The 22,662-nt window shown below is 46.6% G+C and overlaps 1 protein-coding gene across 3 annotated transcripts in view; it reads left to right on the top strand.

Annotated features, from left to right (window-relative positions):
- The window catches only part of MFGE8 (milk fat globule EGF and factor V/VIII domain containing), a 42,077-nt gene extending 22,610 nt beyond the window's left edge, over positions 1–19,467 (top strand). For 2 of the 3 annotated variants that reach the window (XM_075575181.1, XM_075575183.1), the window contains exons 4-10: positions 1,129–1,242; positions 1,527–1,708; positions 2,015–2,170; positions 2,731–2,875; positions 4,816–5,018; positions 8,359–8,514; positions 14,848–19,467. In XM_075575181.1, coding sequence (XP_075431296.1) covers positions 1,129–1,242; positions 1,527–1,708; positions 2,015–2,170; positions 2,731–2,875; positions 4,816–5,018; positions 8,359–8,514; positions 14,848–14,991 — 1,100 coding nt within the window. In that variant the 3' untranslated portion in view covers positions 14,992–19,467. The remainder of the gene's footprint in view (positions 1–1,128; positions 1,243–1,526; positions 1,709–2,014; positions 2,171–2,730; positions 2,876–4,815; positions 5,019–8,358; positions 8,515–14,847) is intronic. The other variant, XM_075575182.1, reaches the window with a different exon arrangement.
- The last annotated feature ends 3,195 nt before the right edge of the window (positions 19,468–22,662 follow it).

Below are 22,662 nucleotides of genomic sequence, written 5' to 3' on the forward strand. Positions count from 1 at the left end.
ACATTGGCTCTCCAGGTGCGGCTGGGTACCTTGTTAGGGTGCTGGATCCATGTGCAGGCTGGGCAGTGATATAGTAATGATGGACGCAAGGAACTTTATTCATTCAACAGCATCTTTATTAGTTACATCCTTATACACGGGGAAATTGGTAGAGACATAACTGCATTCTTCCTTGTTCTGTTTAATACTTTCCTGGCTGCCCCTATCTCAGCCTACTAGGGAGGCTTGGTCCCCTATGTTACCTAATAGGGCCCTCTTCTGGGCTGCCTTGGTAGAGCCTCATCTCTTTAGGACCCTGTCGAGCCTTGTGTTGCTCTCCCTCCCTGGGTAATCCGCGTCCCTATCATGGACACTGCATACCATCTCGTGGCAATCTGTAGGGCCAGCTATGGACCCTCTGATGCGGCTCATCCGACGATCCCTCGGTGCTGTGCACTGTGCCAGGCCGCCCTGACGTGAGGAGGCTGGTCACAGATGAGGGAGTAGTACTAGGCCTGTCGGGAGCCCGTGGATATGGAGCGCAGCAGATCAAAGGGAACCAAGAAATTCAATTCCACTAACGGAACCCTTTTTTTTAAACGGGATGTTCTGTGGTTCCAAACCCAACTCATTTACGTCATTCTTTTTGTCACGAAACACAGACTTAGAGTCCCAAGCCAAAGCCATTGGTTTTGGGAGGGAGCTTAGTTCAGCATGTGTGGAAAGCACTGGTGTAAGGTGCCTACAATGATAGTGTGGAGCATGTTCAGTAGACATGGCCCTTACAAGACTGGAAAAATATAGGTATCAAGGAAGAATGATTCCATCGGTTAAATATGAGTATATTTTAACTCTTGCAAACATTCAATTTGTAAACATAAAATATTATACATGTCCCTAAACTCCACTACCTAATGTAGCAATGTTTCCGTAATAGGCGTGTTAGTTCTATTTACCAATAATCAATACGCTAATTACCTACTACCGTGTCTTTGATCATTTGCTTTTGCTGTGTTGCTAATTGTAATGTATCTCCTGCTATGTTGTGCTTCACCATAGTTACTGCTCTGTAAATTAACTACATTTATCTAGGAAACACTAATTATTTTTAGATCACTACAACTTCAGAACTCTTATTTTTTTTTCTAGATAAGAGTGAATGTTCTACAAATCCATGTAAAAACGGCGGCATCTGCAGGGACCTTTACAATGATTACGCGTGCAAATGTGCGTCACCTTATATAGGGAAAATGTGCCACAAACGTAAGTACATGGGGACTTGATTAAAGGGACAGAGGGCATTGTACGAGGTCATTGTGCGTCTCACACAATTAGGCGGTGTTTCAGATGAAGTAGCAATAACGTATAGTAGTATATTACAGCCTTAAAGTGCTTGGTCAATATCACCATGTTGGCATTATTTGTTTTTTTATCTTTGCCTTATTGTAGGTGAATATTTGTCATTTTTGTGCCTTTTGTGTTGTCTTGCAGATTTTTGAGAGCGCTAAATCTCTTGCCTACCATTTTTGACGCATATATCTCTCTAGGTTGTGCCAATGCACTGGGAATGGAAGGTAGTGCCATATCTGATGCCCAGATCACGGCCTCCTCTTTGTACCACGGCTTTATGGGTCTCCAGCGCTGGGGGCCGGAGCTAGCCCGTCTGAACAACAAAGGAATTGTTAATGCTTGGACTTCCAGCAGCTATGACAGGAATCCATGGATCCAGGTAATCCTGCACTGCCTCTCTCACTCTGAATGTACTTGTATATTTCTCCTTATAATGTGGGCTGAAGGAATACCTTCATGGTAACAACACTGCCCTGAAGCAGGTGAATATTTCCCTGTGCCTCAGGCACCAGATTTAGATTGTAAACTCCTCAGATCAGGGACTTGTACCTAGGAAATTCTATGTGCAGTACTGTGTACACTGTCAGCACGATCTAGGAACATGTGTATTAATAGCTTTTATTCAAATGGCATTCACTCGTATTACATTAATACAATATCAATCTGTTATGTCTTCTTTTCATAGGTCAATCTGTTAAGACAATTTAGGGTTTCTGGCGTCATCACCCAAGGAGCCAGTCGGATGGGCACTGCAGAGTACCTCCGAGGATACCAGGTGGGATACAGTTTAGATGGACAGGAGTTCACCTTTTACAAAGACGAGGGGAAGGACAAAGTGAAGGTAAGTTGGGTGATAGTCTCTCTGTCTGTAACATGTTGGGTAGCTTGGCTTTTAACCTCTGTTATTTGTTGAAATTAACATTCAAAATAAGAGAGCGTTGTATTTAAAGCGCATTGGGAAATAAATCAATATCCGACCATGGAGTGCCAAATATCAACTTCTATGAGTCCAGGAGATTTAAACGGCCATTAAGGTGATTCTAGAGATTCGTGTGAACCTATAGAAATGTTTACCTAGTAGTTTAATACTCCAGTGGGACACCTAAGGGTAAATGTTATTGCATGCGATTTCTCCATGTATGTCTCAGCGCAGAAGCGTTGTCAGGGGGCGTTTGTGTAGTGATTAGGGATGTGAATGCCCCCGAAATGCTTGGTGTTCATCGAAGCTGTGAAGATGGTCAGAGGGAGTTTGGTGCCAGAAGTAAGTCGCATTGTGGATTAAACCGCTTTGAGCAGAGTGCGATAGGTTATCAGTGAAATAGGGTGGCCAGGTCCGAAGGATACAAGGGGCTTACTAAAAATGCTAGTGTTTTTCTCCTCTTTTCCGGGTCTTTTTATTAGGTTTTTCCTGGAAACATAGACAACGACAGCATGAAGGCGAACATATTTAGTCCTCCAATCACTGCTCAATACATCCGCCTTTACCCCACGGATTGTCGGAGGGGCTGCACGCTGCGCTTTGAGCTGTTTGGCTGTGAAATGAGCGGTAATTTTTTTTCCTGTGTGCGATTTACTGTATTGCTTGACACTGTAATATTTGTATATAGAGATGTTCTGCACAGAGTCTGGCTTTGCACATTCTACAAAAGAGCGTGTAGAGGCTGTAAAAGTCTGGTGATGTGTGTGTGTGATACTCTAACCCGAGAAACCCCAGGAAAACTCAAGTACTTTATATTAGTGTCAATTAATTCTCTTTCTCAGTGTCTCCATCTAATGGTGCAAGGCAGAGTTGCAATGAACAGTATCTGTCCACCTCTTAAAGGTGCAGCGCTACATTGGGTCAAAACTGAACTAACCTCAGTGATATCTTTAGTAGGGTAACTAACGCCGGTGATATCTTTAGTAGGGTAACTAACGCCGGTGATATCTTTAGTAGGGTAACTAACGCCAGTGATATCTTTAGTAGGGTAACTAACGCCGGTGATATCTTTTAGTAGGGTAACTAACGCCGGTGATATCTTTAGTAGGGTAACTAACGCCGGTGATATCTTTAGTAGGGTAACTAACGCCGGTGATATCTTTAGTAGGGTAACTAACGCCGGTGATATCTTTAGTAGGGTAACTAACGCCGGTGATATCTTTAGTAGGGTAACTAACGCCGGTGATATCTTTTAGTAGGGTAACTAACGCCGGTGATATCTTTTAGTAGGGTAACTAACGCCGCTGATATCTTTAGTTGGGTAACTAACGCTGCTGATATCTTTAGTTGGGTAACTAACGCCGGTGATATCTTTAGTAGGGTAACTAACGCCGGTGATATCTTTAGTAGGGTAACTAACGCCGGTGGTATCTTTAGTAGGGTAACTAACGCCGGTGATATCTTTAGTAGGGTAACTAACGCCGGTGATATCTTTAGTAGGGTAACTAACGCCGGTGATATCTTTACTAGGGTAACTAACGCCGGTGATATCTTTAGTAGGGTAACTAACGCCGGTGGTATCTTTAGTAGGGTAACTAACGCCGGTGATATCTTTAGTAGGGTAACTAACGCCGGTGATATCTTTAGTAGGGTAACTAACGCCGGTGATATCTTTACTAGGGTAACTAACGCCGGTGATATCTTTAGTAGGGTAACTAACGCCGGTGATATCTTTAGTAGAGTAAAACTAGGTGAGTGACGACTTTTTAAGAGAGCAGATAAGAAATATTTTGAAAGTGGAAATGTTTTCACACACACACACACACACACACACACACACACCACACACCACACACACCACACACACCACACACACCACACACACCACACACACCACACACACACACACACACACACACACACACACCACACACCACACACCACACACCACACACACCACACACACCACACACACCACACACACCACACACACACCACACACCACACACCACACACCACACACACACACACACACTTCCTGACTTGGGATTTCTTTATATTTCAAATGAAAAGCTAAGTAAGGGCCTTTTTAGTCACAGTTCAGAGTTACCAAAACATAAAACTCATTAAGTATGATTTTGAAATAATGTCAAAAAGATCATGAATCACCTTTTCCTCAATACTCAAAGACTGTACTTAAATACTTTTACCTCTACAACGAATATATACCTCTCTTCCCCCCCACCTTCCCTCCCAAGAATCACACACACACACACACACACACACACACACACACACACACACACACACACACACACACACACACACACACACACACACACACACACACACACACACACACACACACACACACACACCTCTCCCCCACGAAGAAAAACACACACACACAAATATTTTACCTGGGGGGGCTTTAATAATAGAAATCTGAAATGGTGATGAGGTCTTTGCATCATCATCATGAATATAAATGCAGTTTCAATGTATTGTGGCTTGTGGTTCTCAGGACTTCCCCCTTTCCCGCCCCCCCTGTGAACGTTGTGTTACAGTGTATTTCAACACGGTAGGTTGCTCTGACTCACTTGGAATGAAATCCCACCTGATTTCTGATAAGCAAATCACAGCATCCAGTGTCTTCAAAACCTGGGGGATTGATGCGTTCTCCTGGCACCCGCACTATGCCCGTCTGGACAAGATTGGCAAGACCAACGCATGGACGGCACTTGAAAATGACCAGTCACAATGGCTGCAGGTACTGTTTGTGGTCATTAAGTTGAATTGCTCATTAGTAAGGGTGGGCACGTTCGCTGGTGTTTCGCTTGTAAGTTTTTGTTACAGCTTTGCTGTAAAATAATTGGTCTTGGTTATGGATTTTGGGGAAAAGATCTGGAAAAACTAAAAGCAGAAAAACATTATTATATTGCATTTTTACACAAAAGTTTGCAGTTTTGTGTGTACCGGCTCAAAAATTCTCCCAGTTTAATAATTAGCTGAGGATGAGCCTTCCTTATATTTTTAGCTGGAATTTCACTCAAACTTCCCTAAAAACTCAGAAGTTTGGACTTGGAACCTGCGAGTCGAGCCATATTTAGGTAATACATTGTGTATTCTTTTGTTGCTTATTGTAATGCATTTACAGCAAAGATTCACATATACCGATGGCAAATCTAATTATAAAGTAAGTTGTTCGGGAGAGGCAAATGGATAGTAAACTATATCTTGGTACAGGTTAAGGTAATTCCAGCTTCATTGTGTTAACATTCCCAACCGAAAAGAAATAAGATGCTATGTATTCTTTACATGGGCGTTCCATATACAGAGCATCCCAAGTAAAAGCCGTATTACTATGCTGTTAAACAACAATGTATAACTGCATATTCACAGCTATCCGCTGATTCTAATGTGAGTTAACAACGTTCAAATAAAAGAAGCAAGGACACTAAGGGCTGATTCACTAAGCAGGGATAACGGCTTTTAAGTACGATAAATGGCTTTTAAGACCAATACTGCCTGCTGCGCGATTCACTACGACTACTACTAATAATAATATAATAATAATAGCATGTTCTTGTATAGCGCTGCTAGTTTTATGTAGCGTAGCTAGTTTTACTTAGTTATCACTAAGCAGTGATAACAGCGCTTTATCGGCCGTAAAAGGCATTTTTTCAGCCCCCAAATTTTTTTGGAAAAAAAAGACGTCCAATCAGGCAAAAAACAGGAAACACGCCGTTTTTTGCAAGTCAGCGCGATTCACTAAGCAGTGATAAGTGAATCGTAGTTTAAAAGCACACCAGATTTTTGCACCAGCTAAAGGTTGGCGCAAAAGAAATGGAGCCATGAAAAAAATCATTGTTTACATTTTTTTCACCACACAATTAATACAACAGCCTGGTGGGTGTCCCCGGGTGATCCCCATGGGAGTCCGGGGCCCTTGGGAGATCCCCGCGGGAGTCCGGGAGTCCACGCTGGCCTGTGGTACCAATCATGTGGCTAAAAACACATAACAAGCAATAATTTGCAATAAATACAATCTCCCCCACCCCCGGCCTAAAACATACAGTACAATAATGGTCAAAATATGGATAATAGTGCATTTGTCCATTACAAATAAAACATTAAGCTGCAGAAATAAAATAAATAAAACTTGCACTCACCCCTGCCAGCCTGCCACAATGAAGGCCGTCCTCATCCTCATCACGTCCATGTCCTCCGTTGCCACAAACAATGCAGTACAATCAAAAATACAATCTAATGTCCCCTAAACCCTTAATCACCTTAGCGGTTAGTAACCGCTATAGTAATGAAGGGGTTAACCTACCCTCTCCCACTACCTACCAAGGAGGCCTAACCACCCTCTCCAGGCAACTACCCCACCGTTCACCCATTCATTGGTACAGTGGGTACATCATGCTGATATAATATGGGCCTGATTTACCACTATAGGAAGAAACGGTGAAGGAATAAAAAAACAGGCCCAAATAAAACAACACAGAGATCTCAAACTGGTCAAAGCTATCCCGAGCTGCCTCCATATTAAAGGTGCAATCCTCTCAATATGGGATACGTCGTGTAGGATTTTCCTCCTCCAGACAGAGCTGGAACACAGGAGCAATTCTTAATATCCTTATACATTGCAGTGAACACCCCAAAACGGCTCTTGGGGTCTTCATTGTTTCTCCCATATTTTATATAAAAAATGAGGCCTAATTTTTCTGATCCTTCTTCTGTTCTGTATGTGACGGGCTGATTGGGCGGCTTTCGCCACTTCATGATTTTACATTGGTGCGATAAGTAATTTAACACAATTACATTCTGACTATTTTTGTACTAACCGTACAGAATTATACAGCGGCAAAAATAAGAAGCGCAAACTAAACTAAGTCTTCAAAACTTTGTGCAGCCGACAAAACGGTCACTAGTGCCGTGTGCAGAGTAACGTGAAAAAAATGAAGGCGCAAATAAGTTTAAAAAGTGAAATCCTGTGCAGTGCTTTATGGGTGAAAAAAAGCACTCACCGCTGGTTCGTGTTGGTTGTTAAACCAAAAATGCAGTCCTTGGTATTGCCTGCACACTGTAGTACTCCTCAAATGAAAACAGATAAGGAGAACTTAGCATAATAAAGTTTAATATGCATTAAACAGAGCAGGGAACGTACAAAGTGCACTCATATTTTCCCAATCAGTTTGCACTGGTGTCATAAGAGCACACTCCAGCCACTCTGGAATAGCACCTAAAATGCCGTGTCTGGCCTCAGATGTCCCGCTCAGCACCATCAGCGATGTTTTTGCCGAAGTCGGTCCTTCCACGTCTGCGCGCACACCTACGGTGTCCCGAATGGGCTGGCTGGTACGGTGTCCTCCAAGTGGCAAAAAACCCTACGCGTTTCGCCGTTATCCAAAAGTTGGCTTCCTCACGGGTTTCCAAAGGCCTCCCTCTCCAGCATGCTTTTATAGGCACACTGGTTAGGGTTTTTTCACCCATATAGCAAAGCACAGGATTTCACTTTTTAGAATTATACAGTGCCTGTAATAACCAGGACTTTATCTGGATGTCCGTAGTGAAATTTGCCATCACCAGTAATGTATTTTTTAAAAAAATATTTTCACGTTACATACAGTTTACATTTTAATAGATATATTGTCAAACGGACAGTCAGTAAATCTGGCATTATGTGACATAAAGACTTCTTGTATAATCTTCTGATTTTAACTCAAAAGGGGAATGAAGCTTCGAACCTGTGAATTCTTCTGAGAAAGTCACAGTCGTGCTCTGTTCACTCAGAGAAATATGTGAGATCTGGAAAGATTTGTTGAAATAAATAAACAATATACAATGTCAAGTAGTGCAATTAACTTTTTTAAGTGAATGAGTCATTATTAAGCGTCAGACATGGCAGATTACTTCAATGTGTTACCGCTTGCTCTCCTCCCCAGTAGCATGTGCGTTATGTGAAAGCCGCATATATTCTGCATATTTCTGAAATAAGGGTCTGTCACACCACGAAAGGAAATACATAGGAATTGCAGGAATTGTCTGTATATAAGATTGTCATTCAAGTAATTATTTATAACACTTATTTTTCCCCCAAAAAGATTGACCTCCTAATTCCTAAGAAAATAACTGGAATTGTTACCCAAGGTGCAAAGGATTTTGGAAATATTCAGTATGTAGAAGCATTCAAAGTGGCCTATAGTGACAATGGTACAGCCTGGAATATATACAAAGATAGCCGGACGAAAACAGATAAGGTATTTCTGCCAGGTGTATATATTTGCAATATAATGCAAAGCCACATTTTACTTTGTTCTGTTCTTACTCTCACCTGGAAGGGATAATTCAAAGAATAAGTCAGTATGAATAATGAGCAGCAGATACTCACGGAATTCCACCTACCGCAGGAAAATACAACCCTCACAGATTCTCCCCTCCCAGCGCTTATGGGATTTTGGACGCTTAGATACTGTTACAAATTACTTGCTTTTCACTGTGCAATACTAGGTCTATTTGTCCATTATTAGTCAATATCAACATATTTAAACATCCATAGATTAAAGCTGCAGTTCAAGCTGCCGTTTAAAAATAATAATATATATATATATATATAAATAAATAAATAAATCCCATTCAATATGTGCATCAATACAATCTGCACAGTGACAAGTGATTAGCTAAGCTGCAGATTGATACGTTCTCCTGTGATCAATCGCTTGCTCAGGGTTATTTCATTCAGTTCTTGCACAGCATTCTGGGCAATGTAATCCTGGAATATGATTGACTGGGCAGTTACTAGATACAATTGGTTCACTGCTATACAGTGGTGAGGGCGGAGCTCAAGAGCCAGAGCCTATCAGAAGGGGGCTGTCACGTTGGAAATGCTTCCTACATTAGAAACATTAAAAATGTCTTTAAAACATTTTTTTTAATTTTAAATGCTTCAAGTATTTTCTCACAGTACAGAACTGATTTATTAAAAAAAAAAACACATGTCGGATATTGCTTGAAATGCAGCTTTAAGGTGTAACAAATCAAGTGCAGATGTTTTGCTGGAATGCAGAAGTGTAATCATACTTAAAAGGTCAGACATGACTCTTTTGCAGGGTATTCATTAAGTAGTGCGAGATAGGGGCCCTATCGCACAAAAAACTCCCATTGACTTTAATGGGAGTGTCCATGCAATTGTGCCCTTAATTGCATTTTTGCAGGTTAATTAATAACCCCCTTTGTTTCCGGTTTGGATTGGGAACAGCGCAAGAAACCCCTTTCTTAAAAGTGGTCCCTCTGAGTTTATTAGAGAAACAATAGCCGTGCTCTGTCCCAGCGGGTACTCTGCCATTCTGAGCCAGCGAGAACTCTGCCACTCTGTGCCAGCGGGAACTCTGCCACTCTGTGCCAGCGGGAACTCTGCCACTCTGTGCCAGCGGGTACTCTGCCACTCTGTCCCAGCGGGTACTCTGCCACTCTGAGCCAGCGGGAACTCTGCCACTCTGTGCCAGCGGGAACTCTGCCACTCTGTGCCAGCGGGTACTCTGCCACTCTGTCCCAGCGGGTACTCTGCCACTCTGTGCCAGCGGGTACTCTGCCACTCTGTGCCAGCGGGTACTCTGCCACTCTGTGCCAGCGGGTACTCTGCCACTCTGTGCCAGCGGGTACTCTGCCACTCTGTGCCAGCGGGTACTTTGCCACTCTGTGATAGCGGGTACTCTGCCACTCTGTGATAGCGGGTACTCTGCCACTCTGTGCCAGCGGGTACTCTGCCACTCTGTGCCAGCGGGTACTCTGCCACTCTGAGCCAGCGGGTACTCTGCCACTCTGAGCCAGCGGGTACTCTGCCACTCTGTGCCAGCAAGAACTCTGCCACTCTGTGCCAGCAGGTACTCTGCCACTCTGTGCCAGCGGGATCTCTGCCACTCTGTGCCAGCGGGTACTCTGCCACTCTGAGCCAGCGGGTACTCTGCCACTCTGTGCCAGCAAGAACTCTGCCACTCTGTGCCAGCAGGTACTCTGCCACTCTGTGCCAGCAGGTACTCTGCCACTCTGTGCCAGCGGGTACTCTGCCACTCTGTGCCAGCGGGTACTCTGCCACTCTGAGCCAGCGAGAACTCTGCCACTCTGAGCCAGCGGGTACTCTGCCACTCTGTGCCAGCGGGAACTCTGCCACTCTGTGCCAGCGGGTACTCTGCCACTCTGAGCCAGCGGGTACTCTGCCACTCTGTCCCAGTGGGTACTCTGCCACTCTGAGCCAGCGGGTACTCTGCCACTCTGTGCCAGCGGGTACTCTGCCACTCTGAGCCAGCGAGAACTCTGCCACTCTGAGCCAGCGAGAACTCTGCCACTCTGTGCCAGCGGGTACTCTGCCACTCTGTGCCAGCGGGTACTCTGCCACTCTGTGCCAGCGGGTACTCTGCCACTCTGTGCCAGCGGGTACTCTGCCACTCTGTGCCAGCGGGTACTCTGCCACTGTGATAGCGGGTACTCTGCCACTCTGTGCCAGCAGGTACTCTGCCACTCTGTGATAGCGGGTACTCTGCCACTCTGTGCCAGCGGGTACTCTGCCACTCTGTGCCAGCGGGAACTCTGCCAGTCTGTGCCAGCGGGAACTCTGCCACTCTGTGCCAGTGGGTACTCTGCCACTCTGTGATAGCTGGTATTCTGCCACTCTGTGCCAGCAGGTACTCTGCCACTCTGTGATAGCCGGTACTCTGCCACTCTGTGATAGCGGGTACTCTGCCACTCTGTGATAGCTGGTACTCTGCCACTCTGTGATAGCTGGTACTCTGCCACTCTGTGATAGCTGGTACTCTGCCACTCTGCGCCAGCGGGTACTCTGCCACTCTGTGCCAGCAGGTACTCTGCCACTCTGAGCCAGCGGGTACTCTGCCACTCTGAGCCAGCGGGTACTCTGCCACTCTGTGCCAGCAAGAACTCTGCCACTCTGTGCCAGCAGGTACTCTGCCACTCTGTGCCAGCGGGTACTCTGCCACTCTGTGCCAGCGGGTACTCTGCCACTCTGAGCCAGCGGGTACTCTGCCACTCTGTGCCAGCAAGAACTCTGCCACTCTGTGCCAGCGGGTACTCTGCCACTCTGAGCCAGCGAGAACTCTGCCACTCTGAGCCAGCGGGTACTCTGCCACTCTGTGCCAGCGGGAACTCTGCCACTCTGTGCCAGCGGGTACTCTGCCACTCTGAGCCAGCGGGTACTCTGCCACTCTGTCCCAGCGGGTACTCTGCCACTCTGTGATAGCGGGTACTCTGCCACTCTGTGATAGCGGGTACTCTGCCACTCTGTGATAGCTGGTACTCTGCCACTCTGTGATAGCGGGTACTCTGCCACTCTGTGATAGCGGGTACTCTGCCACTCTGTGATAGCGGGTACTCTGCCACTCTGTGATAGCGGGTACTCTGCCACTCTGATAGCAGGTACTCTGCCACTCTGTGATAGCGGGTACTCTGCCACTCTGTGATAGCGGGTACTCTGCCACTCTGTGATAGCGGGTACTCTGCCACTCTGTGATAGCGGGTACTCTGCCACTCTGTGATAGCGGGTACTCTGCCTCTCTGTGATAGCGGGCACTCTGCCACTCTGTGATAGCGGGTACTCTGCCACTCTGTGATAGCGGGTACTCTGCCACTCTGTGATAGCTGGTACTCTGCCACTCTGTGATAGCTGGTACTCTGCCACTCTGTGATAGCTGGTACTCTGCCACTCTGTGATAGCGGGTACTCTGCCACTCTGTGATAGCGGGTACTCTGCCACTCTGTGATAGCTGGTACTCTGCCACTCTGTGATAGCGGGTACTCTGCCACTCTGTGATAGCGGGTACTTTGCCACTCTGTGATAGCTGGTACTCTGCCACTCTGTGATAGCTGGTACTCTGCCACTCTGTGATAGCGGGTACTCTGCCACTCTGTGATAGCGGGTACTCTGCCACTCTGTGATAGCGGGTACTCTGCCGCTCTGTGATAGCGGGTACTCTGCCACTCTGTGATAGCGGGTACTCTGCCACTCTGTGATAGCGGGTACTCTGCCACTCTTTGATAGCGGGTACTCTGCCACTCTGATAGCGGGTACTCTGCCACTCTGTGATAGCGGGTACTCTGCCACTCTGTGATAGCTGGTACTCTGCCACTCTGTGATAGCGGGTACTCTGCCACTCTGTGATAGCGGGTACTCTGCCACTCTGTGATAGCGGGTACTCTGCCACTCTGTGATAGCGGGCACTCTGCCACTCTGTGATAGCGGGTACTCTGCCACTCTGTGATAGCTGGTACTCTGCCACTCTGTGATAGCGGGTAATCTGCCACTCTGTGATAGCGGGTACTCTGCCACTCTGATAGCGGGTACTCTGCCACGCTGTGATAGCTGGTACTCTGCCACTCTGTGATAGCGGGTACTCTGCCACTCTGTGATAGCGGGTAATCTGCCACTCTGTGATAGCGGGTACTCTGCCACTCTGTGATAGCTGGTACTCTGCCACTCTGTGATAGCGGGTAATCTGCCACTCTGTGATAGCGGGTACTCTGCCACTCTGATAGCGGGTACTCTGCCACGCTGTGATAGCGGGTACTCTGCCACTCTGTGATAGCGGGTACTCTGCCACTCTGTGCCAGCGGGAACTCTGCCACTCTGTGATAGCGGGTACTCTGCCACTCTGTGATAGCCGGTACTCTGCCACTCTGTGATAGCGGGTACTCTGCCACTCTGTGATAGCTGGTACTCTGCCACTCTGTGATAGCGGGTAATCTGCCACTCTGTGATAGCGGGTACTCTGCCACTCTGATAGCGGGTACTCTGCCACGCTGTGATAGCTGGTACTCTGCCACTCTGTGATAGCGGGTACTCTGCCACTCTGTGATAGCGGGTAATCTGCCACTCTGTGATAGTGGGTACTCTGCCACTCTGTGATAGCGGGCACTCTGCCACTCTGTGATAGCGGGTACTCTGCCACTCTGTGATAGCGGGTACTCTGCCACTCTGTGATAGCGGGTACTCTGCCACTCTGTGATAGCGGGTACTCTGCCACTCTGTGATAGCGGGTACTCTGCCACTCTGATAGCGGGTACTCTGCCACTCTGATAGCGGGTACTCTGCCACTCTGTGATAGCGGGCACTCTGCCACTCTGTGATAGCGGGTACTCTGCCACTCTGTGATAGCGGGTACTCTGCCACTCTGTGATAGCGGGTACTCTGCCACTCTGTGATAGCGGGTACTCTGCCACTCTGTGATAGCGGGTACTCTGCCACTCTGATAGCGGGTACTCTGCCACTCTGTGATAGCGGGTACTCTGCCACTCTGTGATAGCGGGTACTCTGCCACTCTGTGATAGCGGGTACTCTGCCACTCTGTGATAGCGGGTACTCTGCCACTCTGTGATAGCGGGCACTCTGCCACTCTGTGATAGCGGGTACTCTGCCACTCTGTGATAGCGGGTACTCTGCCACTCTGTGATAGCGGGTACTCTGCCACTCTGTGATAGCGGGTACTCTGCCACTCTGTGATAGCGGGCACTCTGCCACTCTGTGATAGCGGAAACTCTGCCACTCTGTGATAGCGGGTACTCTGCCACTCTGTGATAGCGGGTACTCTGCCACTCTGTGATAGCGGGTACTCTGCCACTCTGTGATAGCGGGTACTCTGCCACTCTGTGATAGCGGGTACTCTGCCACTCTGTGATAGCGGGTACTCTGCCACTCTGATAGCGGGTACTCTGCCACTCTGTGATAGCGGGTACTCTGCCACTCTGTGATAGCGGGTACTCTGCCACTCTGTGATAGCGGGTACTCTGCCACTCTGTGATAGCGGGTACTCTGCCACTCTGTGATAGCGGGTACTCTGCCACTCTGTGATAGCGGGTACTCTGCCACTCTGTGATAGCGGGTACTCTGCCACTCTGATAGCGGGTACTCTGCCACTCTGTGATAGCGGGCACTCTGCCACTCTGTGATAGCGGGTACTCTGCCACTCTGTGCCAGCGGGTACTCTGCCACTCTGTGATAGCGGGTACTCTGCCACTCTGTGATAGCGGGTACTCTGCCACTCTGATAGCGGGTACTCTGCCACTCTGATAGCGGGTACTCTGCCACTCTGTGATAGCGGGCACTCTGCCACTCTGTGATAGCGGGCACTCTGCCACTCTGTGATAGCGGGTACTCTGCCACTCTGTGATAGCGGGCACTCTGCCACTCTGTGCCAGCGGGCACTCTGCCACTCTGTGATAGCTGGTACTCTGCCACTCTGTGCCAGCGGGTACTCTGCCACTCTGTGATAGCGGGCACTCTGCCACTCTGTGCCAGCGGGCACTCTGCCACTCTGATAGCGGGTACTCTGCCACTCTGTGCCAGCGGGTACTCTGCCACTCTGTGCCAGCGGGCACTCTGCCACTCTGTGATAGCGGGCACTCTGCCACTCTGTGATAGCTGGTACTCTGCCACTCTGTGCCAGCGGGCACTCTGCCACTCTGTGATAGCGGGTACTCTGCCACTCTGTGATAGCGGGCACTCTGCCACTCTGTGATAGCTGGTGATGCGCATTAGAGTGATAATGGGTATCTTTTCTTTCTTTCTATGCTTTTTATTCCTACAGGTCTTCCTGGGAAACAACGATAACTATTCACACAAAAAGAACATCTTCAGCCCACCATTTTCGGCCCGTTTTCTCCGTATTTTCCCCCATTCTTGGCATGAACGCATCACATTGCGAGTGGAGCTCCTGGGCTGTGACGACTAGATGTGAGCGAGAGCAGCGCGCACTAATTATCAGCCCCCACTTCTGACTGCTTCCTTAATTTACGACTTTCATCATCTGCTGTGTGATGTGACCGCCACGTGATCTGAATCTGATGTCCATGCCGGGTAAAGAACCCCGCCGCCCGTCCTGATATCCGCTAACACCACGTGGAGGGAAACACATGTTATTAATCTCCTCTGCGGCACCTGCTTGCGTCACTTGACAAAATATGACAAGGCAACAAGGTTGTGATTCTCCCGTCTCTCACTACTGCTGCTTATCTAAATCCATTGCAATGAAACCCTGATAATACGCCCGCGAGATGCCGTGACCCATGTGGGGTGTGATATTATTATTTACTCTGTATACAGTTTGGATGCTGTGGGTGCTGTAATAAGTATTCGTTCTTGCAAACCAATTTGGTGTGTTAAAGGTTTGCAATGTATTACTTATCAGCTGAGCATGTCTCATAATAATCTTTTCATCATTGCATTGCTGCCTATTATTTCAGTTTTCAGCATTACTGTTACCTAGACAAAAAGTTTGTTTGTTTTCTTAACATAAAAACATTTATTATGTGCAATCTTAATATACATATTTCACATATTAAGCAAACGTTCTATATGCCGCTTCTGTGAAACATTTATTTTGTTCACTAGCTTACCTTCATCTTCTGACTAATTAGCGTTTTGTTATTATACTCGTTTTCACTAGACGTAAGATTGAGACTTCTGCACATTGGAGAGGAGGCTGCGTGTTCACCAGATTATTGGGAGAAATGGATTCCTGAAAAACAAATCCATCGTAATTTGAAATGCAATGAGGGGTTTCTATCCAGACCCACGTGTCATTATTGCAGTAAAGTAGAAAGCAGCATGGAGAAAATGGTGTGCCCACTACTGCATATCCCTAACAAAAGCCAGAAGCAGGTCAGGCCGTGGGAAGGTATAAAGAGGAGTTTGAATGCTTTTGTTGCATCACTTGGAACAGGTCTGCATTATGAATTCATCAATAATGCAATAAAACAGCGACCTTTTATAGTTGGATATAAATGTAAAAAAACCTGCGAGCATAAGTATTGTAACTGGCGACTATACATTCTATACTTTAAAAAAATAACATTTGAATGAGGCACCTACAGTATCTGGCAATTAACTGTAATAGACTCACAGAGAAACAGACCTTGTTGCAGTGAAACGTTTGGAGACTGTCCTGCAGTAACCAGACATCTGGCTCGTTGAACTTTGTTCTGCAGAAATGTTACAGCTTTGTCTTTATGATGGTTGGGGCTCCGTAGTCATCTCGGCATGTGGGAATAATTCCCCCAATAGGATTTGAATATTTCAGGCCTGCAAACTATCTAGTACCCTGGGGCATTAAGGTGGGGATACCGTGTGTCCCAGAGGAACGTGTGACCACGAGACATAAAGAGGACACAACTTTGAACTCCCTTGAGCTTAACATGTGTCGGGCTCCGGGTGAAGCCGGCAGGAGCGTCCCACACAGATAAGGAAAATAGGGATATATATAATTTTTTTAAACAATGGTTTGAAATCAGAAACATGGGGAGGGAAATGTGTACTCTGTGTTTACTCGATACATAATTGAAAACATTTCCAGATCAGGAAGAGCTAACTTGATTTGCCTTAGGGATTCCAGATGAGTTATTTGACTGGCGCTTCACCACTAAAGCAAAAGCTTCATATGGGGCAGCCATTCCCCATCCTTTTATTTTGCCGTCGGTCCTGCGGAGGCTCGCACCCCGCATTGCAACTGAAGCTGTTTCTGCAGTGAGCAGATTAATGGGGCTTTTGGTATTAGAGTGTAAGGTAACCTCCTCCAACAATGCAAACGTTTAACGTAGAAGAGGTTGAACAGCGGCAGGAACTTTCTCCATAAGGCTGCGCTTATAGCGACATCGCGGCAAAACAAATGCCGCCGTCGCGTGTGCTTATAGCAGAAGCGGAGCGACGGCTTGGTCGCGATCTCTGGAAGTTAAGTCAATTTGATTTTTCCAGCGATTGCAGCGTGACGTCACCGTCGCCGTCACTATAAGCGCAGCGTGACGTCACCGTCGCCGTCACTGTAAGCGCAGCGTGACGTCACCGTCGCCGGCACTATAAGCGCAGCGTGACGTCACCGTCGCCGGCACTATAAGCGCAGCGTGATGTCACCGTCGCCGTCACTATAAGCGTACCGTGACGTCACCGTCGCCGTCACTACAAGCGCAGCGTGACGTCACCGTCGCCGTCACTATAAGCGCAGCGTGACGTCACCGTCGCCGTCACTACAAGCGCAGCCTTAGAAACACCAGCAGTCATTACAAACAGTATAGCATTCATTTTTCAGAGTTGCTGTTCGCCTACGAACCGTAACGATATAACAGAAGTTCCAAGATGATATAACTAAACATATAGCTACTGGGGTGCAACCACCACACTTGTCCAGAAACCCCAAATTAGTATGGGGAGTAGAGGGATATAATGCAATAGTCTCTACGGGGGGCGGCGGGGTTTATTAAGCTCTGGTAACTTGATGCAGCATTCAAGTCCATGTTGGTTAACGTCGGTTCGAACGCCGGTAACATTTATAGGCGCTTCGTGAATCGGGGTGCATGATCCCCAATCAGTCTTTCTTGTGCTGGAGTTCAGCACCATTCAGATAGATGGGACTCAAATCTTCACCAGCACAGAGAAGGCGGCTTCAAGTTACATTGAACAGGGACCCCAGCAAGAGCGACCTGAGATGTATATGGCAGATCATGGTGTTTGGAGTTACTACAGAGGGAAATTGTTACAATTTGAGTAAATTAAGTTTTTTCCCCTTTATTAAATGGTTGTGCATTTGCAGTAGGGATCTGGTGAGCCCCAGGGCGATCTTCCCCGACCCTCGTTAAGGAGAGAAACCCAACCCAGTGTTTAGCTTGGAGATTGTGCGTGTGTATCGCTGTAATCAATAATCCCCTTCAGTGCATTGCTGAGTGCAGCCCCACCTAGAACATGTGCATCCAATCGGTTACATTGTAATGCACTGGGAGGGAAATGTCAGTGGACGCCCTGTGTGAAATGGTTCCTTTTGTGTCTGATGTCAGGGCAGCCCTGCAGATGGTATTTACGTATGTGGGGGACCCGTTAACCCTTCACCTGGAGGATTAGAGCTTTTGTGGCTGATGATAACGGGGAACTATGTCAGACACGTTGGGGTCCATTTATCAGATCGTCTGTCATTATACGTGGGATTGTGGAACTGATCCACATGGGATAGTGGAACTGATCCACGTGAGATTGTGGAACTGATCCACGTGGGACTGTGGAACTGATCCACATGGGATTGTGGAACTGATCCACGTGAGATTGTGGAACTGATCCACGTGGGACTGTGGAACTGATCCACGTGGGATTGTGGAATTGATCCACGTGGGATTGTGGAATTGGTCCACGTGGGATTGTGGAAAATGGTCCACGTGGGATTGTGGAACTGATCCACGTGGGATTGTGGAACTGATCCACGTGGCACTTTGGAACTGTTCCACGTTTCCTTGCCAGGTTATGCAGTGACAAAGGCTGATGTGTATTTTTTTCTTAATGTTTTATGTGCTGGTTTTTTATCTTTTATTTCTACAATCAAATTGGATGAAGGAACGGTCTTTTCACTCCCGCAGCATAGCCAGGGATAGCTCTATATTGGTCACCTATACTTACTTGTATTATTTTAGTTTTTAGCCCTACATATTTGATATATTGTTTATCTGATGTGTAGCTCTTTAGATTAGAATGTTTCTAAGTACAACCAAATGCATTATAGCACCACATTCATCCCCAGCAATAGTTACCTGTAACAATACCAAGCTGCTTTGCAAGTGTTATAAATATGTGCTAACAAGTGAATAATAATTAATTAGTACTAGCATATCAAATTAACTGTTAAAGTAGTATTTATTGCTTATATCAAGCTTTGATCCCCCTCTTCTGGCTGTGGAGAAGGAATTCCAGTTACACGCACGCGCACACGCACACACACACACACACACACACACACACACACACACACACACACACACACACACACACACACACACACACACACACACACACACACACACTTCTATTGATGTGCAAACTACAAAGTATCTGGAAGAAAGATTCATTAATCCAATAAGTTCCATCTTTATGAATTTGACCATTCATACTTTGAAAGCCTGGTATGGTAACGCAGGACACAAGTTTAACATACTGTAGACTTGTTAGTATTTGTTCCATGAATGCTTGCCCGGATATGCTGCCTGTTTGATGTTTTGTGATTACACACCAGTAACTGTACATACAGTATGATTCTTATGCAACAAGTGAAATATAGAGATTGGAATGTTAGAAAGTGAAGGTTAAAGGTCGCCCTTCTGTTCTGTAATTAATGATTGCTTAAAATGGCAACAATGCTCCCGCCTTTTCTTACAGTATTAAAACTTTTGACACTTTAGTGATGTTTTTTTTCTTTTGTTCTTGTTTACATTTCACATTTGAAACCGTTCAAGTAGATAAGTTCTTGTTGTTACTGCCAGTCGGGATGGTAACGCAGAACAATGCATTGTCAGGGGCACAGTTACAAGACTGCTTTATCACCGGCCTATGGACACAGCACCATCTATTTAACCTGATGCCCCATGATGAACACGTGAGCACACATGTTAACTCCTTCCCTACCAAAGGCACCAGCAAATTCTTGCAGAGCAATGCATTTCTGACCTGGCAACGCAGGGGTTAATGTGCATTCGGCTGTTTATAGCTGCTGACTAATTACAGCATTTGATGCTCCCTTTAAATGCACACACACACACGGACACGGACACGCACACACACACACTGACACGCGCACACACACACACTGACACGTACACACATACTGACGCAATAGAGTGCTGACACACCAACGTATCTGTAACTGGGAAATATCCCAGTGCCAGTGCCAGTGATGTGATTGTGGTTAGATGAAGGAATCACTCGCAGAATCTGTAGAGTGGGGGTCTGGTCAGGCGTAGCTCCCTCTTAGAGAATAAAATATAAAAAGGAGTACATGGCATAATACAGTTTTAATGCACAAAAAGGATTGGACTTCTTCCCCACCAGCTACGGAGTCTCCAGAGGGCCAAAACCCCTACGTGTTTCGCCTATGAGCCACAACCCCCGAGGAAGCCAAATTGGATAGTAGGCGAAACGCGTAGGTGTTTTGGCCCTCTGGAGACTCCCTAGCTGGTGGGGAAGAAGTCCAAGTCCTTTGCGAGCCACCGTATCTTGAGACGCGGAAGTGCCGACGGCCGCCCAAAACAACGAGGATCGTAGTATCCAGGCGGCGAGCAGGGACCTACAACGCGACTCTTCAATTTCCAGTGGCGGTACCAGAGTGGCGAGAGTGTGCCCTTAAAGCACTCGCTGTGATTCTATTTTCGGGAGAATGTGAGTGTGTCCTTCCCCCTGAATTCAATCCTTTTTATGCATTAAAACTGTATTATGCCATGTACTCCTTTTTATATTTTATTCTCTAAGAGGGAGCTACGCCTGACCAGACCCCCACTCTACAGATTCTGCGAGTGATTCCTTCATCTAACCACAATCACATCACTGGCACTGGCACTGGAATATTTCCCAGTTACAGATACGTTGGTGTGTCAGCACTCTATTGCGTCAGTATGTGTGTACGTGTCAGTGTGTGTGTGTGTGCGCGTGTCAGCACTCTTGCGTCAGTATGTGTGTACGTGTCAGTGTGTGTGTGTGCGCGTGTCAGCACTCTATTGCGTCAGTATGTGTGTACGTGTCAGTGTGTGTGTGTGTGCGCGTGTCAGCACTCTATTGCGTCAGTATGTGTGTGCGTGTCAGTATGTGTGTGTGCGCGTGTCAGCACTCTATTGCGCTTTTTAATTTTTCACTTACCATTCCATACGATATTCTAGATATTGTTTATTTTAAAGCTGCACAGAGAAGTTCATTGTATATTCATTTGTATTTAAATGTGCGCTTCTCTTTCTTAATCACACATACTGACGCGCACACAACACACTGATATGCACACACCCACATATACTGACACGCACACACACACATACTTACAAGCACACAACATGCTGATATGCACACACATACTGACGCACACAACACTGATATGCACACACACACACACACACATATATACTGACACACACACAAGACACCCTGATATGCACACACACAAACACATATATACTGACAACACACTGATTTGCACACACATACATACATATATATATATATATATATATACACATATACTGAAGTGTATACAGACACACATATGCACACACACTGTCACACACACAGACACACTGATGCACACACACATATTCTGACACGCGCACAACACACTGATATACACACACATATACTGACGCACACAACACACTGATATGCACACACACACATACACTGACACGCACACAACACACTGATATGCGCACACACACACACACACATATACTGACACGTACACAACACTAATATGCACACACACATATATTGACACACACACACACAAGGCGCACTGATATGCACACACACACTGATAAGCACACACACACAGACATACAAATGTACACTGATACTCGCACACCGACACACTGATACACACAGACAATGAATGGTGCCCCCGTAAAGGCACTGATACAAAACGTGAGAACAGACACTCTGATATATGATACACACTGATTTGCACATGAACACTCGCTCGTCTACACGTATGATACACACGAACCCACCCATACAGTATACATATTAAATAGTATACACTATTTAAAGTAGTGTGGAAGTTTAAAAAAGGAAGTTCAACAAGAAGTGGAAAAAGTGGACACCATGTACTGCTTCTGATTCCTGTATTTGACCTACGCTGGAAAGGAGGTTATCATCCCAGACTGCACATCTCAACACATTACTATTGCTGTGATGCCGCCTTTACTTTTTATATTTGCTGTAACCTCACTTATTTTCAAATTATGCACTTCCTTCCACCAGCCTCATCATGTCTCTAACTCTATTCATATATCTCCATCTCTCCTTCCTTCACCACTTCTCAGTTCACATGAACTCCTCTCTTACCTGCGCCCTCTGTCACCACACAGCTATACCTCGTGCACTAAAACACACCCCTACAGCTATACACCCTGCACTAAAACACACCCCTACAGCTATACCCCCTGCACTAAAACACACCCCTACAAATCATCCTCACACATCCTCTTTCTGTCCATGCTTCTCCTCCTCGCTTCTGGGGATATCTCTCCCAATCCTGGTCCCTGCCTTATTTCTACTTGCTCTCATCCTCGCCTGCCAACTGCAACTTCTACTCCTTCTGGTGTAAACCCCTCCAACCTCATACCCATCCCCTGCCACCCTCCCTCCTCTCTCCCTTTCTCCTGTGCCCTTTGGAATGCTCGCTCCCTCTCTAACAAGTTCCTCTCTGTGCATGACTTCTTTCTCACTCCCTGCTCCTATTTGCTATAACTGAGACCTGGCTCACTCAGTCTGACTCTGCCCTGGAAGCTGCCCCCTCTTATGGTGGCCTTACCTTCTCCCACACTCCGTGCCCTGATGGCAGGGGTGGAGGCGTGGGGCTCCTGCTCTCCTCTCTCTGCCGCTACCGAACCGTTCC

The sequence above is a fragment of the Ascaphus truei genome, chromosome 18, assembly GCF_040206685.1.
Source record: "Ascaphus truei isolate aAscTru1 chromosome 18, aAscTru1.hap1, whole genome shotgun sequence".
NCBI classification, from domain to species: Eukaryota; Metazoa; Chordata; class Amphibia; order Anura; family Ascaphidae; genus Ascaphus; species Ascaphus truei.